Raw genomic sequence first — 18,021 nt, forward strand, 5'->3', positions numbered from 1 at the left:
AGTGATGGGACAGCAAGGGCAAAGTGGGAGCCTAATATGTGCCATACAATGATGAGAGCATAGATAGCACTTGTTTCTTTTAAACGTAGTTTTCTCTAGGACTTTTTTTCTTTTTTTGACTATGTTGGGTCCTTGTTGCTGCCGGAGGGCTTTCTCTGGTTGCAGAGAGTGGGGGCTACTCTCCAGTTATGGGGCACAGACTGCTCACTGCGGTGGCTTCTTGAGGACATGTGGGTTCCGTAGTTGGGGTGCATGGGCTTAATTGTTCCTCTGTGCGTGGAATCTTCCCAGACCTGGGATCGAACGCGTGTTCCGTGCATTGGCAGGTCGACTCCCCACCACTAGACCATCAGGGAAGTCGCTAGGTAATTTGTTGAAAGCCCATTCTACACCCACTGCTTGGAGACCTTGTTCTTGACATGATAGACTCATTCGATCCTCACAGCAGCGCGTGAGGTAGGAACCGCTGCGATCCCTGCCCTGAGATGCAGAGCAGCGGTAAAGCCAGGATTCAAGCTCATGGCGTCCGGCTTCTGGGCCCGTGCTCTTCAGCACTCGTCAGCAGGTCCCGGGTGCCCTCATCCTCACCTCCACGCATCCCGCGGAGACGCTGCTCCCTGACTTTCTTGCGTGGGATAGAGGTGGTGGGCTGGGCGGGTGGTCTTCGCCCGCTGTGTGCAGGGGCGCCCCTCCCTCCTGCTACCGGGGACAGCTGTGGCCCACATCTTGTTCCTGGTTGTCCCATAGCCAGAGCGCTCTGCATTCCTGCCTGCTGGCGTGTTTGGAATCTCCCCTCCCCCTTCGGGAAGCACGTTACCTCTGGCCCCATGTTCACCCCGTGCCCTGCTGTCTTGTCCCTGCCCCTCCCCTCACTTAACACCAGTTCAGCTTCAGCCAGCTGGCGTTAAAGGCCTGCCATCTGAGGGCGGCAGACCTCCGCCCTCTCCCTGGTGGGGCCCTCTGACCACGGTAAAACGTAAACATTGGGAGATGGGGGCAGACGTACAAGTCTGTTCCCTTGGCATCATCTGTTTCCCTCCTTCCTTGTATCTTTCCAGACACCACACATTCTAGCCCCGTCCTCTGTCTCATCCTCCTGCCTTGGGTCTAATCATTCTTCATTCTCTCTCACCGTTGGTGGGCAGACTCCCCGCCTACAGCGCTAGAGTTGACAGCAGCAGCCTCACGAGGCTCTGTGTGAAAATGTGTTGTGTCATCTCCTGGAACATGGCTTCTTGCATCTGGGATCCACCTGTGTGCCCTTCCACCTGGCTGAGTGCCTGGGGGCCTCAGATATTGGGAAAGGACCTCCTGTTCAAGCAGTAGCAGCTCCCATTTATTGAGAATCTACTCTGTGGCTGGCATGTTACAAGCTGGATCGCGTTTCATACTCACCAGGAACCCTGATAGGCTGAGGCCATTTGTTTGGGTTTTTATATGCAAGCTCAGAGAAGCCACCCTCTGACACCAGGTCAACACCTCCTCTCCAGAAGAACAGTTCGTTCTGGAATAAGCACTTGGAATAGGTATAATCGTCTCTGTTTTACAGACGAGGACTGGGATTGGCGCTCAGTTCAAGGAGGAGAGGTTCAGGGGCCAGCTTTGTAAAGGCGGGCCTGCCTGAGGAGCACAGAGCTCCCGGGCACCTTGGCAGGTTGCAGTTTGTGTGGGTGATGTCCTCTTTAAGCAGTGACCCTTCTTGGGTTGAGAATGTCTTAGAAGACTCACTGTCACCTCTGGACCTTTCCCCGGTCCACACAGGTCACTCGTGGTCTAGCATGTAATCCCAGGGACTATCACTCACGAAATGATGACCATTTCCATGGCCAACTAGCATCTCCCAGGCCCTCTGGTTGCCCACCCTGGTGTGTCCTGTGGAGGGCCAGCAGCACTGCCTTCCCCTGGGAGTGTCGGTGTGTTTCCCCTGGTGACAGAGGCTGTGCTCTCAGATGGGTCAGAATGACCATTCACTGCCTTTCTCCGTGGAATATTCATCAGTAATTAGTACGCCCATTTGCCAGTGGTGCTTCTCCAAGTTAAGCATTGTTTTAGATATTGGAGGTAAAGCATGTCTCTTAATCCCCAGGATAAAACAGTTGTTGTTTTCATTTTACGTGGGGAACGTAAAGGTCTGAGAGGCTAAATGGTCTGCTCAAGGGCACACAGCTGGTAGGGGACAGAGTGCAGGGACAGGACAGTCACAGTTAGAACTGTTCCCTGACGTGGCCAGATAGCCCCAGGGGAGTAAAGTCAGCGTCTTTCGAGAACCACTCTCCATGTTGCTTTGAAAAGATCTCGGTTCAGGGGTCTGTTCTCTTTTCTCCCTCGTATCCCCTTTTAAGGACTTGAGCTGAACCTTCTTCTTGTTTCCCTCCGCAGGCCCTGTCTCAGAGGGACCCCCCTCACAACAACTTCTTCTTCTTCGATGGCATGAAGGGGAACGGGATTGTGGAGTGCCTGGGCCCCAACTGAACGCAAGACTCCGCGGCCCCGGAGATGCTGACTGCACAGCGCCCTTGTGTGATCGATCCCCTCCCCTCCCCTATGAAGGCTTCTCCAGGCGAGGGAAAAACCAAGCCACTGAACCAGTACCAACCATTTCCTGCAAGCCGCGAGGCTGTGCAGCACTGCTGCGCAAGTGCCTGGGTCCTGACAGTCTCCTTCCCACCCCAGGCCTCCCAGCTCGCCTGCGCGGCCAGTTCCTGGAAGTCTCCAGCTAGGAACCAGCACACTTGGTTGCCTAGGAGCCTCTCGCCACCTTCTTGTCCTCGGTCCCCACCTGATGTCACACAGCAAAGAGCGTGACATCAGGTGGGGAATAACGCCCGGGGCCTTGAAACCACACAGCAGAATCACTGTTCCAAGTGTAGACAGGTGCCCTTAAGAGAGCCAAAAACATGGCGGGTGGAGTGTATCTCCACCAATGGGTGAAGCTCTGAGAAACAACAGGTGCCATCTGGTGTGCTGTTCTTGAGTTTTAGTTTAGGATTAGTTGAGTTCCAGCCGGGATTTTGAAAGAGAGGAAGTATTACCAAATTCTCTTGGGTATTAGGGTGAGGCCTTGCCAGTGGAATATTAATGGGAAAGCTTGTTTGAAAAGGCAGATTCCTGGGCCCCACCCCTGGGAAGCCTGACTCTTTGGCTTTGAGGTGGGACGGGGGAGCCGGCCTGTCTTCCTGCAGAGCCCCTCACGGGTGCAGGCTGCTGCGCTGCAGGGCTGTGTGTTGGTCCTTCTTGTTACCCCCCTGAATCGCAGCTGTTTGTGTGTTTTTTATATTTTCTATATTTCTTTGGTTCTTCAAAAAGGAATGATAGAAATAAAGTTATTTGCTTTAAGATTTGTTTTTCTTCCACATGAGAAACTTCTTCCTCTGACAGGGAACAATGGACTGTTTAAACCTGAAGATGTATCCCTGGATGCTTGAACACAACACCAAGGCCCTTCCCTCTGACACCATTCCTGCCACTGTTTTTCTGAGCAGTGCAGCAAAAGTTGGCATGCTCATATTCTAAAGCACCTAGAAGCTTGAGTCTTGTTGTCTAATAATTCCGTTAAGTAGTGGCTGTTCGCAGTAACAGCAGTTGTAATGTAATAATAGTGGGAAAGGAGTAAAAGTGAGCAATGATCTCATAGCAGTTAAGTGAGACCGAAGTAAAATGCCCCAAGTCCCACAGCTGGACGGGTCAGAGCGGTTGCTGGAGTGCCAAATGTATCTTGACTCAGCGACCCGAGCGTGCGTTCCACCTGGAATGCGTTCCTCACCCACACAGTTGGCTTTCTCCCCATATTTAAATTGGGTGGTTAGAATGAATAAATCAGCTTCTCTATTTCAGCCCTGTTGATGTCAGTGAGAAAAGAAAAGCACGGATCTCCTCTGGGAGGAGGGACTCAATTCTCCCCCCTTCCTGGTTCTCTCTGCCCCTGCCTGAGGTGAGGCTAGGCTTTGTTTCTGGAGCAGCCCTTTTCTGGGCCCTGGTAGTGTTGAATCAGGGGATCCTTGGAAAAATCTCACAGGGTCTTGGAAAATCTGAGCTAATTACACCCTTTATTTTGCAATGTGGGGCCTTGGTCACAAGGGGGAGCAGGTGGGTCTGGATGGATTAAAAACAAAACTGTCTTAGAATCTTCTCTGCAACTTTTCAAACTTTTCCACCTGTAATGGCAGAGACTGGGTGACCCCGAAATGACCCCTTGGGAATCTGGAGGGTGGTGCTGGAAACTTCCAGCCCTGGACAAGAAAAAGGCTTAATTCTCCTTGCTTTCAGATTTCATATTTTTCCATATTACAAGTTTGTGTTATCTTAAGAATGGATTTCCCTAAGTCTCCAGGAAGTCCACGATGATTATCCTGTGGGTTCAAACACCTCGGGACATAACGCAGCCCACTTGAGAAGAGGGACCCTGTCTGTTAATGTAACGTATGTTTGGTGGGGGAGGTGCTGAAGTTAGCAAATGGTTCTGCCAGGCCTCTCCACTCCATACCCCACTTCTCTTGTCTCTGGTGTGCTTAATAACCAAACTTAGGTTCTCAGTGGTTGAACATTCTAGTGAACAGGTGCTACTCAAAAAAGCCTCCCTTAAGAATCCACCTGCCAATGCAGGCGACCTGGATTCGATCCCTGGTCCAGGAAGACCCTACATGCCACGGAGCAGCTATGCTGGAGCGCCACAACTGCTGAGCCCGAATTCTAGAGCTCCTGAGCTGCAACTGGAGGAAGCCGGTGCACAGCAACGAAGACCCAGCGCAGCCAAAAATCGTAAACTTTGGCCCCATCACAGCCTTACTTTCCATGATTTCCCTTTGCACTGCAGACCCCTTTTTTTTTTCAGTTTCTTGCATTTTACTGATAAGTATAAATGTCCCATCTGTTGAGGTGTCCCTTTCTTGTCCCTGTACAGGTGGGGAAATGTAAGTTTATGTTTTAGTTGGCAAAGAGTGTAATAACAGCTGAAGTCCTCACACGACCCACTTAATACCTTTCAAAATAATTAGACTTGAATCCTCACAGCAACCATGGGGGTAGATACTGTTGTACCCATATCACAGATAAGGCAACAGCCTCACCCACCCAAGTCTGGGGTAAATAGAGAAAAATTTTTTTCCCTTTTATTTCTGACTGTTCAAAGCAAAATGTACATGTCTAAGGACTTCCCTGCAGGGGGGCCTGGGTTTGAGCCCTAGTCAGAAAAATAAATTCTGCAAGCCGCAGCTAAGACCTGGCACAGCCGAGTAAATACATATTTTTTAAAAAGCTCATACTTGCAGGCATTTGTAAGGGGTGTTGATATGCTCCGCATGACAACTACAGCATGAAATGATGGGGAGAAGAGGACGAGCGGGGCTGTGTATGGGCAGAGCCCCTGCGCTGCAAGTGACGTGACAGTCCATAGATAACGGATAGGTAAGGATTTGTTTGTGATCCCGAGAGCAATACTCAGAAATGCTGATACACCTAAAGATACATTTAAAAGAATCCTTAGAAAGTATTCAGATAATCCAAGAGAAGGCAGGAGAGAGGAAACAAAAACCTGATGGAGAGAAAATAAGAAAACGACCTAATACAAACAGGTCAATAGCTCAATGAGGGGACTTCCCTGGGTGTCCAGCAGTCAGGACTCCCAGCTCCCGCTGGGCCTGGGTTCAATCCCTGCCTGGTTGGGGAACTAGGATCCCACAAGACTTGTGATACATCCAACAGGCCCTCTCCCCATCCCGCAAAAAAAAAAAAAAAAACACCTTAGGGCCTTGGGCCCCCTGTGTGTATGTAAGCATGAAGGAAATACAGAGAGGCACAAGATGAATACCCAGTACCCACCCACCATCGTTTCGCTGCTTGCTGTTTCTGCTCACCATTATTTGCTATTTATTCATCGTGATAAATTTCAAGTTCATTCCAGTTCACTGCTGTGTGTTCTATTGTGTGACAGCAGACTTGATTTACCCTTCAAACTGACAGCTCTTGCTACTTAGATGGTGGCTTTGTGTCTTGCCAACACTTGGACACCTGTGCACGTCCCCTTTTTATTTCTGGCTGCGCTGGGTCTTCGTTGCTGCACAGGCTCTTTTCTATTTGTGGAGAGTGGGGGCACCTTCCTAGTTGCGGTGCTTGGGCTTCTCTTGTGGAGCACGGGCTCTAGGGTGTGCGGGGCTTCAATTGCTGTGGCACGTGAGCTCCAGAGCACGGGCTTAGTAGTTGAGGTGCATGGGCTTAGTTGCTCGGTGGCATGTGAGATCCTCCCAGATCAGGGGATCGAAGCCGCGTCTCCTGCGCTAGCAGGTGGGTTCCTTACTGACACACCAGGAAAGCCCTGAACATCCACTTGTGAAGGAGACACCCCAGAAGGCACTTATTGCCACAGGCCGGTACATCCTCAGCTTGACAAGCTTTTGCCAAATTCTTGTCCAAAATGATGGTTTGCGTTTCCATTTCCCTCAGCCTGCCCTTTGAGAAGAGCCACTTTTGGGGAATGCACTGGTGGTCCAGCGGTTAGGACGCTGCTCTTCCACTGCAGCAGGTGCACATTCGATCCCTGGTAAGGAAAGAAAGGTCCACGTGCACCACACACACCCCACCAAAAAAAAACCATTTTCTCTGAACTGCCCCTTTACTAGGATACCCAGGGGAAGGAGCAAGGCTGGGGTCTGAGCCTGTCTGGGCCAGTCCTCTGTGGAAGATGCCACAGGAGAAACCTTTGGCCCATTACCCTGTTTTCCAGAAGATAGCAGTAGAAGCGCCCCTTCTTATACTTTCCTTTTTGGGGGGCGGCCATACCACTTTGCTCTTGGGATCTTAGTTCCCCTGACCAGAAATGGAACTCGGGCCCCCTGCAGTGGAAGTGAGGCATCCTAACCACTGGCCCACCAGGGAAATCCCTCCCCTTCTTGTATTAATTCAACACAGGGTTTTAACGCTAGGTTAGAGGATGTTTGGGCTTCCCAAGTGGCACTAGTAGTGAAGAACCCGCCTGCCAGTGCCCACCAGGTCTATTTCAGGACTGACACGTTCCCTGGGACTCCTCATGGTGGGACTTCTGAGTAAGTTAAAGGTCATTCACTCATTCTGTGAATCTTGAGCCCCCTGATGTTTTCTCCAATAAGAAGAAAGTGAGTAAGTCTCCCAACAGCCCTGTTTTTGCAGGGCTTAGCTTTTAGTGGGAGCCCAGGAGGGGTGCATGAAGGTTGGGCTCCCACAATGGCTCAGAGCCATCTTTTAACCAGAGCGACAGACACCCCAGGGTGCTCCAGGCAACGCCCGGCCACCTCCTCCCAGACGAGGGTCACAGGCTGGGCCCAGGCCCCACCGCGGGGAAGGACAGCTGACAAGAGTATCCACTGTTCCAATCTGATTTTATTGAAAAGGAAACATACAAAAATCATGTACAAAAAAAATTAACCAAACATGTACAGAAAATTCATTCCGGTATCTACAGCAGCGCATATACAGTATTTTACAGGCTGGGCCATCCCTCCCCACTCCCAGACTCCTCCCTCTTCTGAGATTTCCCCCCCTCCCTGACTCCCCGTCTCCCCCCAGCGCTTCGCCCTGGGGACTAAGGCTGGGGCGGCTTCCGCCAAAATATCCCACCCCCCAAATGAATGCCAGTGGTCACACGTGCTCTCTCTAAACCTATGCAATGGGATTGATGGGGGGGGGAGCGGGGGGTGGTCGCGGGCAGAGCACAGGATTCACAGTCTGGGCCCCTCCTGGCCACCCCCAGATGAAGGTGAGGCGGGCATGCCCACCACCCGCCGGCTGGCTCAGGGAAGATGGCTGGGCGCTGGGCCGGGGCACCCGTCAGGACGCACCCCACTCTCTGGCTCCAGGAGGCTAGTGGTCACGTTTGGCTCATTTGCTCTTCATGGGCCCCCTCCCTGGGAGGAGGGGGGGAAGCACCAGGGGCCTGAGGTCAGGCCCAAAGTGAAGGAGCGCCGGGGGGAGAGACCCCTGCCCCCCAGTGTCACCGCTGCAGCTGGAATGGGCAGCCAGCACCAGCAGCCTTTCCTGAGATGGTGGTGGGCGGCAGAGGGGGGCAGCTCAGGCCCTGCCCCCTCGGTCCCCGCCGCCTTCAGACGCCAAGTCCGTCAGCCCTCTCTCCCCTGGCCCCTCAGCCAGGGGCCCAGGAGTCCACGTCTCCATCAGTGCTCCCCGGGGCTAGGCCGGGGCTGGGTCGGGAGTGGCTGCCCTGGCCCACCCCTGGGTCGGGCAGGGCTGTAGTCCAGTATGCTACATGGTGCAGAAAGAGTCCCCCGCGCTGGCCAGGGCGTCAGGAGTTGGGAGGGTCCTGCCCCCCCGGGTCCCCGACATCCACCGGGCGGGTACAGGCACCTAATTGGGCTCCACCTCGGGGGCTCCGCGGCCCCCGGGGAAGGGCAGGAGTCCCAAGATGAGATTGTACAGGACCCTCCAGGGCGAGGGGCGGTGTCGTTGCCGCTCCTCTTGTCTCTGGGGAAAGGGAGCAGACAGGAAGTTAGACGGGCTAGAGATGGACGGGTGGGGCGCACAAGGGGGTCAGGCTGAAGGGCAGTGAGGCGGGAGGCACAGACCCTCCACCAACCTGCTCAGGGCGGTACTGTTATTATCATTCATTGGGTCATCTCCTGGCCTGGAAGAGACTAGGAGGGACAGGATGTGGACGAGGCCCTCAGCATAGGGCCCGTGGGTATCAGCTCTGATCTCCTAGTCACTGGTCTCCAGATGAAGACAGTCACCCGACCAAAGTCACCTGGGCTTGAGGGGTAGGCTGGACCGCAGCCCACCTGCCCTCCCATTGAAAGCTGATGAGACACACAGAAGGGAGCATAGAGCCCCCCTGTCTCAGCGATTCTAGAATACTCTGTGCAAGAACTGGGAACTATTCAGTGCTGAAGCTGTACAGAAATGTTTGGGCCAAGCAAACCCCCAGCCCCTTCCTGAGTGGCAGGATGAAGGCTGGGGGCAGCCTCTGGGACTGTCACAGTTCCACAATGCTAGAAAAGCGGGAACGAAGGAAGCTAGATACAAGAAAAGGTGGCCCTTCAATTAAAATCAACAATACTCAGTACTTACGGAGAGCTACCGTTCTCTCCACTCTGTGCTGAGTGCAGGCCTAGGTCCTGTGCCAAAGAACTAATCTCATCCCCACCAGATGGGAAGAAGAAACCCATTTTACAGATGTGAACAAGAAGGTCAGATCAACCATGCTAATGATCTTAATGGGTGCCTGGGGGTGGGCTGCCTGGTACCATATTTGTCTCTGCCTCAGTTCCCACCGAATTTTCCAGCCAGGAGAAGGTGACCAAGGGGGCACATGAGATTGGCAGAAATGCCACCATCCCACTGTGGAATGCCACTTGGCACAGTCACCTTGCTGAGCAAGCCAACTATTATTTATCAAGGCTAGGGGCCGGAAGACCACCCAGGTATCTACTGTGGAGACATGTGTGTGCCTGGAGATACGCATTTTTTGGGAGAGCTAAAAGAACGATAGAATTAAATTACATTTAAAAATTTGAGACACTTCTGGAATATCCTAAATACCCACCAATGAGAAAATGAAGACAATACTACATGGTGATCCGACAGAATGCTATGCTATGTGGCAGTGAAAAGGAATGAACTGGAGCTCCCTTGTCCGTGGCTGTATCTCAAGCAAACCACTGAGGGGGTGGGAGCAGCTCTGAGAACACACCAGATCACGTTTAAGTCTGAAACGCCTCGCAATCCCAAGTATTGTTTGTGGCCTGGTGAATGTGTTGTAAAAGAATCAACACCTGCAGACCAATGGGACAAGCCAATCTGTGAGGCTTCCTTTGAAAGCGGGGAGGGGAAGAGGGTCAAGGGGCTTCGCAACATCCGGTTTTTGTTTTTTTCCCTCGAATAAGCAAGCAGTATGGCTGTAATGTTCAGGTTGGACAGAGCTGGGTGGTGGGCGCCCCGTGTCTGTTATTCTCCGTTCCACCGCCTTAGGCTTCAAGTATCTCGTAGTGAAGAGAGGCCTGGCTGAGGGCCCCGGGGGCGGGGTCTCCGGAGGGGCGGAGCTCCAGGCCCCGCCCCCAGCCCCCCGGGAAGCTGGGTGGCGCGCCGCCGCCGCCGCAGCCGCCGCCGCCGCCGCCGCGCGGGTGGGTGGGAGGGGCGGGCGCGGCCGCGCCGCCGCTGCTGACTCATCGGCTATAAATAGCCCGGGATATATGAGCCGCTCCACCGAGCGCCGCCCTCAGTCCCCACGGCCGCGGGCCCCGGGCGCGCAGCGGCGCTCGCGGACGCTCCGGCCCCGGCCGTCAAGCCGGGCCGTGCCTGCTACAGCGCGGGTCCTACGGCGGCGGCTCGGCGACCACGCCGCCCCTCCCAGCTGCCTGTCCCCGGCGCGACCCCGCCTCGCAGGGCAGCAGCTGCCGCACATCTGGCTGGGCCGCCGCAGCCCCCTCCCCGGCGGGAAGTCCCACCTGCCGTCTACCCCTCCCCCAGCACTCACCCGCCGCTCGTATAGCGCGTTGAGGTCGTCCGCCATCCGCCGCAGCTGGGCCCCGATCTCTCGGGCCCACTGCTCCTCCTCCCCCCGGACTCCCGGGGCCGCTTGGGTGGGTCCGCCCGCCAGGGCCCCCGGGGCGCTGGGCACTGGCGATTCCAGGTGCTGCTCCGCGGGCGAGAGTGAAGGCTGAGGACCTGGGAAAAGCCGGGGCTGGGGTCACACCCACCACCCCTCTAAGGCCCTGCAGTGGCCCGGAGGAGGGCCGGCTGGCTAGGACTTGCTTCTCCCTTTTCCCGTCGCCTGACTTCTCTTCGGCTCCCCACCTCATCTCGAGCGATGCCACTATGCCCTCTTAAGAGCTAGATTTCTTAGCTCCTACTTCCCGGGGGAGAAAAAAAGTGCTGGGGAGGCCTTCCTGGGCTCACCTGTCTAGCAGCCAGCTACCACCCCACTCCCCGTGTTAGTCTGGAAGTGCTTCCTCTTATCCTACCGAAGTTGTTTGTTGATGTTTAGGTCGCTCAGTCGTGTCCGACTCTTTTGGCGACCCCATGGACCATGGCCGGCCAGGCTCCTTCCAAAACGATTGCCAAATTTTGACTGCTCTACTCAACCGACAGGGAAACTGAGGCTCCCCCTAGGAATGGGGCCCAAGGTCACACAGGGATACGGTGACTGACTACACCCCGAGTCACAAGCCTCGGGTCTCCTGGCCTCTAGTGTCCAACCACAGTGAGGCCACACCCCCGGATGTGGCAAAGGCCTGGAAACCCAGAAGGCCGGCCTGTGGCCCCCTGTGAGCCTGGAGGCTAGGATGCGGGACGTCCCCACGCACTTTCTGAGTTCCTCTGACGACTCTTCCTCCCTCTGTCACGCCGGGTCCTGGCCTAAGGGATCCCTGAGAACTAACCTCAGGGCCTCAGTTTCCATGCCTGTCATTCTGGTCTAGTAACCGGGTCTCCTCCAGCCTCCGCTGGCCAGGGAATTCTGCCCTCTCCTGACCTCTCCAGGTTCCGGGGACAGGTGGGAAGGGACGCGGAGAAAACCTCTCCCTTGCCACCGAGCGGGCCGGCCGGGCACCACGGAGTTAACAGCCCAGCAGGCAGGGGACCTTTAACCCTTCCCTCCCCAAGACCCGCCCCCCCCTACCCTTTCCCCCAGACAATGGCCCCTCCCCCTCCTTCCTCCTCTCTGACTGCAGAGAGGGCGGGCCCTGGCCAAAGAGATGCAGATAAAGGCACCAGGCCACCCTCGACCCCTCCCCGAAGTCCTGAAGTGACAGTCCCCTCTGCCCACACTCTTTCCAGCTGCAGTCCTCAAGGGGCTCCCGGGGACCCAGACCTGGGGAGGGTGGGGGGCTGGAAAACAGCTGTTGCCCCGGGCCCGGAAAAGGCCTTGGGCTGCAGCTCGCGGACTGCAGTCCGATTCCAGGAGGGACTTCCCAGTCGGCCTCCCCCCCCACCCCCCAGCCTCCCACTCCGTCTTCCTGCTTCTTGCAACACAAAGACCACACTAGCCACACCCTCCCCGTGGCCCGGCCGGCTCGCCACCTCCCCCGACTCGCTCCCCTTTCCCGGGTTCCTCGGGGTCTCTCTTTTCCCAGCTCCCGGCATCTCGGGTGCGGGGCAGGCACTCACCGTCGGGTCGCGGGCCTCGGGGCCGGCTGCGGGGACCCCCAGGCCAGCGGGGGGCCCCCAGGGCGGCAGTGACGGCGGGCGGGGCGGTGGGGGCGCAGAGGTAGGCGGCGGGCAGCAGGGCGGGGGCAGCGGGGGCAGCAGGCAGGCCGGGTTCGCAGAGGCCACAGGACACCGCCGAGGGCACCAGGCGGCCGAGCGGGAAGGGGCGCGGGCCGTCGCGGGCCAGGCCCTCTACGGGCTCCGGGGAGCTGCCCTCCTGGCGTGCTCGGGCCATGGCGCTCCCTGGGGCCTGCAGGACAGGGTAGATGGGCACGCTCAGCAGCGGGGCAGTGCAGGGGGAGCCCCACGAGGTACCCACCCCATGCAGGGTACACAGGGTACCCCACTTCTGCCCGCACGGCGGGCTGGGGCAGCCCACGAGGGTCCATGACACACAGCTGTGATGGAGGGGCCTGATGGCCCCTCACACAGCCCCTCCCCGGGCTGACCCCAGGCCCAGCCAACCCCAAACATGGTGACCAGCACACAGGAGGGACCAGGGACAACATGGTGACCGGCACATAGAAGGGACCAAGGACAAGGAGGCACAGGACAGTTCTCACAGCAAGGACAGGGGCTCACGCAGCTCCCAGACTTGTGGGCCTGTCAGCAGTGTGTGTATAAGGGCTGAGAGCCCTCCAACACACACTCTCCCAACCTGGGACTCACAAAGGGCCTGGGCTGGCAGGGTTAACTTTGGAACACAGCGATGGGCGCGCGCGCGCGCACACACACACACACATACACACACACACACATACACACACAGAGGGCAGCCAGGCACTGCGATTGTTCCCACAACAAACACCAGGACTCACACAGGACCAAGAGGGGTGTATGTGGAGGGTATACAACGCACACAGGGCTCACGCAGGACTGGCCCGCCTGACCTCCCACCAGGCCTATTTGTACCCCAAAACACTGAGAAGGTCCCAGGACACACACACACACAGACCACGGAATAGCTATCCACACACTGCATGCTGGCTGGTACACCCCAGCCCCTTCATCTCAAAAACACAGATACACAAAATTGTCAGGATGTCACCCACTGACCCGCTGTTAATATGCCCACAGAGCCACAGAGACTCACAATGCGGCCGTCACAAGCACAGACAGAAACACACCAGCTAGGGCACTGTCCCTTCTCAGGCACACGTGCCCCTCCCCGTAATGCACCCGCAATAGATAAGACCTACACCCCTCAGGACTCACACACATATCAACACAAAACAGATCTCCGTGGACACACAGGGACCCGTACAACTGCAACACACCCACTTGTCACCAACTCTCAGATCCCGGACACATGTAAAGCAGGCACACATGTCATCAGATCTGGATGAACTGCCACATGCCAGCAACAACACGGAAACGCAACAGCAGACATCAGCCCACCCTCCTCCCCGAACCTCCAAACACCATTACCAACTGTCAGCCCTGGACACACACGCACACACACACTACAGCTAATCCCACACTGGCCTGGCAGGGCGCACACCTAAAGCATCCTCAGAAAACACTGGTCTCACGTGACTGACATAAACACTACACACACGCAGCCCACATGACACACATGAGCCAGCCGATCACAGAGACAAGCCCCTCAGACTCAACACACACACACTCTCTCTCTCTCTCTCTCTCACACACACACACACACACACACACACACACACGGGCTCAGACACATCCCTGTACAAGAGGCTGCCAGCAGCATCTACTGACTGTTCTACTCAGACCCCACAGAGCCTAGCTCCTCAATTCCCAGACGCGGATGCCAGACACACAAGCCAAACACAGACTGAGACAACCCCCCACCACACACACACACACACACACACGACGCAGAACTCACACAGACACCTGGACAGAAAAGAGACATCCCTAAACGCTGAGCTGAGCCAGATGCCCTGGAGATAGACACAGACACAGTCCACACAGACAAGACACACAAGCACTCGCAAACACAGCCCATCGGGCAAGACGCACACGCAAACACACAAACAGCTCACTCAGGCAACGCGCACACACACTATAGCGCAAGCAGGCAACCGGGAGCCAGAGACTCACCCCCAAACAGCACACACAGACAACTCTCAGAGCACACACAAGTACACCACACAACAGCAGAGCGCCCACCCCTCAGGCGCGGCAGCACGCACGGAGAGAACCCCTTCACACACACAGGGGGAAGGCGCCGCACACCCCGCCGGGGCCACAGCTCCAGCACGCCCCGGGACTGGCACAACCACTCCCTGCAGACCCCAGCACAAACTCGGAGCCAGACACGCGCACACACCCAGGCGAGACACCTGCAGATCCACCACCCCGCACACGCGCGCTCCCACGGCGGGCCCAGACGCCCCCTGCGCTGTCACGGTCCCCCCACCCCCCACGCCGCCGCCGCCACGTGCGCCCGCCCCGCCCGCCAGGCGAGCGCGGGGCCAATAACCGGCTGTTGCTGGGGCGCAGCCCCCGCCCGCAGGAGCCGCAGACTCCACGGCCCGCGAGCCGCCCCCTGTCGCCGCCCCCAGCGGGCGCGCGCCCGGGGTGTGGCCGCCCCTCCACGCCATCCCCCCCACCCCCACCCCCCGTCCCTCCGGGACTGCAAGGGCCGGGGCAGTCCGGGGCGACTTACTTCCCCGGGCCCGCACTGGCCGCCAGGGGGCGCTGCCGAGCCGGCACCCCATTGTTTGTAAACAAACCCGCCGGACCGCGGAGGCACCTGCGCTCTTGGACCCTCAATGCCTCCCGCCCAGGGACCCCAGCCTCGAGGAGGGTGGGGAGGGCAGGGAGAGAGGGGACCCCGGTGTGGGGACGAAGCGCGCCCTGCCCCCGCACTGTCTCGCCGAGTGCACTCCTGCCACCTCCTCCAGGGAGCCCACCGGGCCTGGCTAATCGCGGCTGGAGGGGACTCGGGGTGCGCACACTCACCCCGGGGGCATGAACACGCCGGAGGGGATGGTGATGGGGGGCGGGCGGCTTCCTTCAGGAGGGCGCGCCCGCCGAGCGCCGCTCGCTGCGGCTGCTGCCGCTCTAACTGCAGTGGCTGTTGCTGTTGCTGTTCCTGCCGCAGCTGCCCCTGGAACCGCAGGCGCGTTCGCGTCCTGGTCGCTGCTGCTGCTGCTGCTGCTGCTGCTGCTGCTACTGTCGTTGTTGCTGCCGCCGCCGCTAGGCGCCCGCTCGCATGTGGCTCGCGCCGCGTCTCAGGCCGCCCGGCGGATCCCGGGCCCGCTCGGCGGCCGCCCCGCCCCGCCCCGCCCCCGCCTGGCGGGTCCCACGCCCCGCCCCCGAGTGACGCCACGGCCGGGCCCGCCCGCCCGCCCGCCGCGGACAAGTCGGGACTTGCAGGCGCGCGCCGCGCCCCCTACCTCGGCGCGGGGGGTTTCCCTGAAGCCGGGGGCGGGGCAAGGCTTGGGCCTGGGGGCGGAGGCGCGCCGATCGGCCGTCCAGACGGGCGGGACAGCTGGACACACACACACTGACACACTGACACACTGACTGGGACCCACAGACACACACCCTGAGACGTGTATGCAGGCTGACCGCCTGGCGCCCCAGGGCACATAAAGTCACGTGCTGTCAGGGCGACGGGGCCAAGCCCACTCGCAGACACACCAGATACACTCCCTGGACAGGGGCGTGGACGCACAAACTCACGCACTGACGAGGCACTCACCCATTCAGGCACAAATACATACGTAACGTGACTTCCTAACAGTCTCACTGGGACGCAGTGTCACAGACACAGAAGTTGCACAAACACCCGCACTGCTGAGCACACCTAGGCTCACAAAGCAATCATGTTCACAAGCTCTGTTTAGGTACCCACAACACACACAGTGGAGGACCCACACAGACACCCACTAAGAGCTTGTCTTGTCGGTACACAGAAACTTCCTGATAGGCAGAGCAGGACACACACACACACACACACACACGACACCTGTCACTGGGACACCTGGACACACTTGATCTGCAGTGTGTAGAAACACTACAGGGACACACCTCCAGCAGCTTACACACAAACACACCCCCAGCAACTCATAGCTGACACATGAAAACTGCCAGAAATTGACTCTCCCGGACACAGATCAAGTCAGACATAAAAAGACAGACTCCCCCAACAGACAGTCACAAAGTCACACCTGTGACAGGTTCCTAACTGGCCCACTGCTGGGACACGCTCCGGAAGCATGTGCACCTGTCCGCACTCACCGCGAATCTGGTGGGGGACCCAGGGGGAGAAGAAAGCCCTGGGCAGCTGGCACGGGACATGCCCGGGCAACCTCTGCAGTGGCTCTCACCCGGGGTTTTCTGCCTTTCAGTTCCCTTTCCTTTCTCAGTCTCCCTTCGTCACTCCTTCCCCCACTCTGATGTGGTGACGCGAGGTGGTATCTAAAGGCTCTGGGGCTCTGTCTCCTCTGCACCCTCCATTCCCTTTGCATCACCCCCCAAACCGTACGGCGTCATCAGAGGGCAAGTGGCCTCTGAGTGCCCAGCAGAGGAAGGTTCTCAGGGGGTTGTCCAGGTTCTCAGGTTTGGCCAGATGCTTCGACTTCCCAAGAGCAGAGAATGCAGGTCTCATGTGTGATCTCCCTCCTTCAAATACTGGGGACCAGTTCACCCTCCCTCTCCGCTTCCTTTCCTTCGTTCATTCAATCATTCATTCATTGACCTTTCCTTCCTTTCTTCCAATGGGTTTCTTTTTTTTTTCAACTTATTTATTTATTTTTATTTATTTTGGCTGTGCCACCCGGCTTGCGGGATCTTAGTTTCCTGACCCGGGATTAGACCCGGGTCCTTGGCAGTGAAAACAGTGTAGTCCTAACCACTGAACCACATCATCGGGGAATTCCCCTTCCAAACTGTGGGTCATGCCCCATGTGTGTGAACCATGCATTGTGAAATCACTGGTGTGGATCTTATTCTGAGTTCACTGAGGTGTATTTACATACCATAACTTTTACTCTTTTTACGTGTATAGTTTGGGGAGTTGGGACAGATGGACACTGTTGTTCATCACCACATCCAGATTTGGACCCTGCCTGTTGCCCTCCGCAAGACTTCTCTTGTGCTCCCCCCTTTTTCATTTTTTGGTATTTTATTTATGTATTTATTTGGCTGTGTAAGGTCTTAGTTGCGGCACACAGGATCTTTGATTGTGGCATGTGTGCCCTTTGTTGTGGCATGTGGGTTGCTGCAGGCAAACTCTTAGTTGCCACATCTGGGATCTAGTTCCCTGACCAAGGGTGGAATCCAGGTCCCCTGCATTGGGAGCACGGAGTCTTAGCCACTGGACCACCAGGGAAATCCCCCCTTGTGCCCCTTTATAGTCAATCCCTTCTGCTTGCAACTTTAGTGGCTTTTGACCAGACTCAAAACAAAACAAAATGATATTATTTAAAAAATGTTGAAGTCAAAGGAAAATATTGTTTTTGTGAAAATTTGATTATAGCGGTTACATACCAAACCACAAAGAAAATGGATGTATTGCTGCCTATAGATCGAATTTAAAGGCATTTTAGAAATGCTGCTTTAGACATGTATTAAATGAGATCACGCGTGGAAGTCAGTGAGTACAGTGTCTCATATGTGTGTGCATGTGTATATGCTCACAGGCATAAGTGCCTAATAAATGTTAACTCCAGGGAGGTTTCCAGGTGATGCTAGTGGTAAAGAATCCACCTGCCAATGCAGGTGATGTAAGAGACATGGGTTTGATCCCTGGGTTGGGAAGGTCCCCTGGAGGAGGTCATGGCAACCCATTCCAGTGTTCCTGCCTGGAGAATCTTATGGAGGGAAGAACCTGGCAGGCTATGGTCCACAGGTTCACAAAGAATCAGACACGACTGAAGTGACTTAGCACGTGTGCACACACACTCTATCACTAGC

At 56.6% G+C, this 18,021-nt stretch overlaps 2 protein-coding genes across 5 annotated transcripts in view; one reads left to right on the forward strand and one right to left on the reverse strand.

Annotated features, from left to right (window-relative positions):
- The window catches only part of SAE1 (SUMO1 activating enzyme subunit 1), a 60,972-nt gene extending 57,636 nt beyond the window's left edge, over positions 1 to 3,336 (forward strand). For both annotated transcript variants that reach the window (XM_069549285.1, XM_069549286.1), the window contains one exon: positions 2,380 to 3,336. In XM_069549285.1, coding sequence (XP_069405386.1) covers positions 2,380 to 2,472 — 93 coding nt within the window. In that variant the 3' untranslated portion in view covers positions 2,473 to 3,336. The remainder of the gene's footprint in view (positions 1 to 2,379) is intronic.
- Positions 3,337 to 7,330: 3,994 nt separating this feature from the next.
- On the reverse strand, positions 7,331 to 16,501 carry BBC3 (BCL2 binding component 3). Of its 3 annotated transcripts, none has more exons than XM_069549288.1 (4): positions 16,275 to 16,501; positions 12,085 to 12,373; positions 10,454 to 10,644; positions 7,331 to 8,445 (listed from the first exon to the last, which is right to left on the reverse strand). In XM_069549288.1, the coding sequence occupies exons 2-4, from the start codon at positions 12,356 to 12,358 to the stop codon at positions 8,329 to 8,331; spliced, it is 582 nt and encodes a 193-aa protein (XP_069405389.1). In that variant the 5' UTR covers positions 12,359 to 12,373; positions 16,275 to 16,501; the 3' UTR covers positions 7,331 to 8,328. The 3 variants fall into 3 exon arrangements, with proteins under 3 accessions (XP_069405389.1, XP_069405388.1, XP_069405390.1); XM_069549287.1 differs by lacking the exon at positions 16,275 to 16,501 and adding an exon at positions 15,061 to 15,662; XM_069549289.1 differs by lacking the exon at positions 16,275 to 16,501 and adding an exon at positions 14,426 to 14,681.
- Positions 16,502 to 18,021: the final 1,520 nt, after the last annotated feature.

The sequence above is a fragment of the Ovis canadensis genome, chromosome 14, assembly GCF_042477335.2.
Source record: "Ovis canadensis isolate MfBH-ARS-UI-01 breed Bighorn chromosome 14, ARS-UI_OviCan_v2, whole genome shotgun sequence".
In the NCBI taxonomy this organism is placed as follows: Eukaryota; Metazoa; Chordata; class Mammalia; order Artiodactyla; family Bovidae; genus Ovis; species Ovis canadensis.

Bases quoted from the DNA above. Each gene is read 5' to 3' on its own strand.
- BBC3 (XM_069549288.1), bottom strand. From the start codon at position 12,358: ATGGCCCGAGCACGCCAGGAGGGCAGCTCCCCGGAGCCCGTAGAGGGC. The intron at 10,645-12,084 runs GTGAGTGCCTGC...GGCTTTTCCCAG, and splicing joins CCGAGGCCCGCGACCCGACG to GTCCTCAGCCTTCACTCTCG. The intron at 8,446-10,453 runs GTGAGTGCTGGG...CCCTTTCCCCAG, and splicing joins ACGCGCTATACGAGCGGCGG to AGACAAGAGGAGCGGCAACG.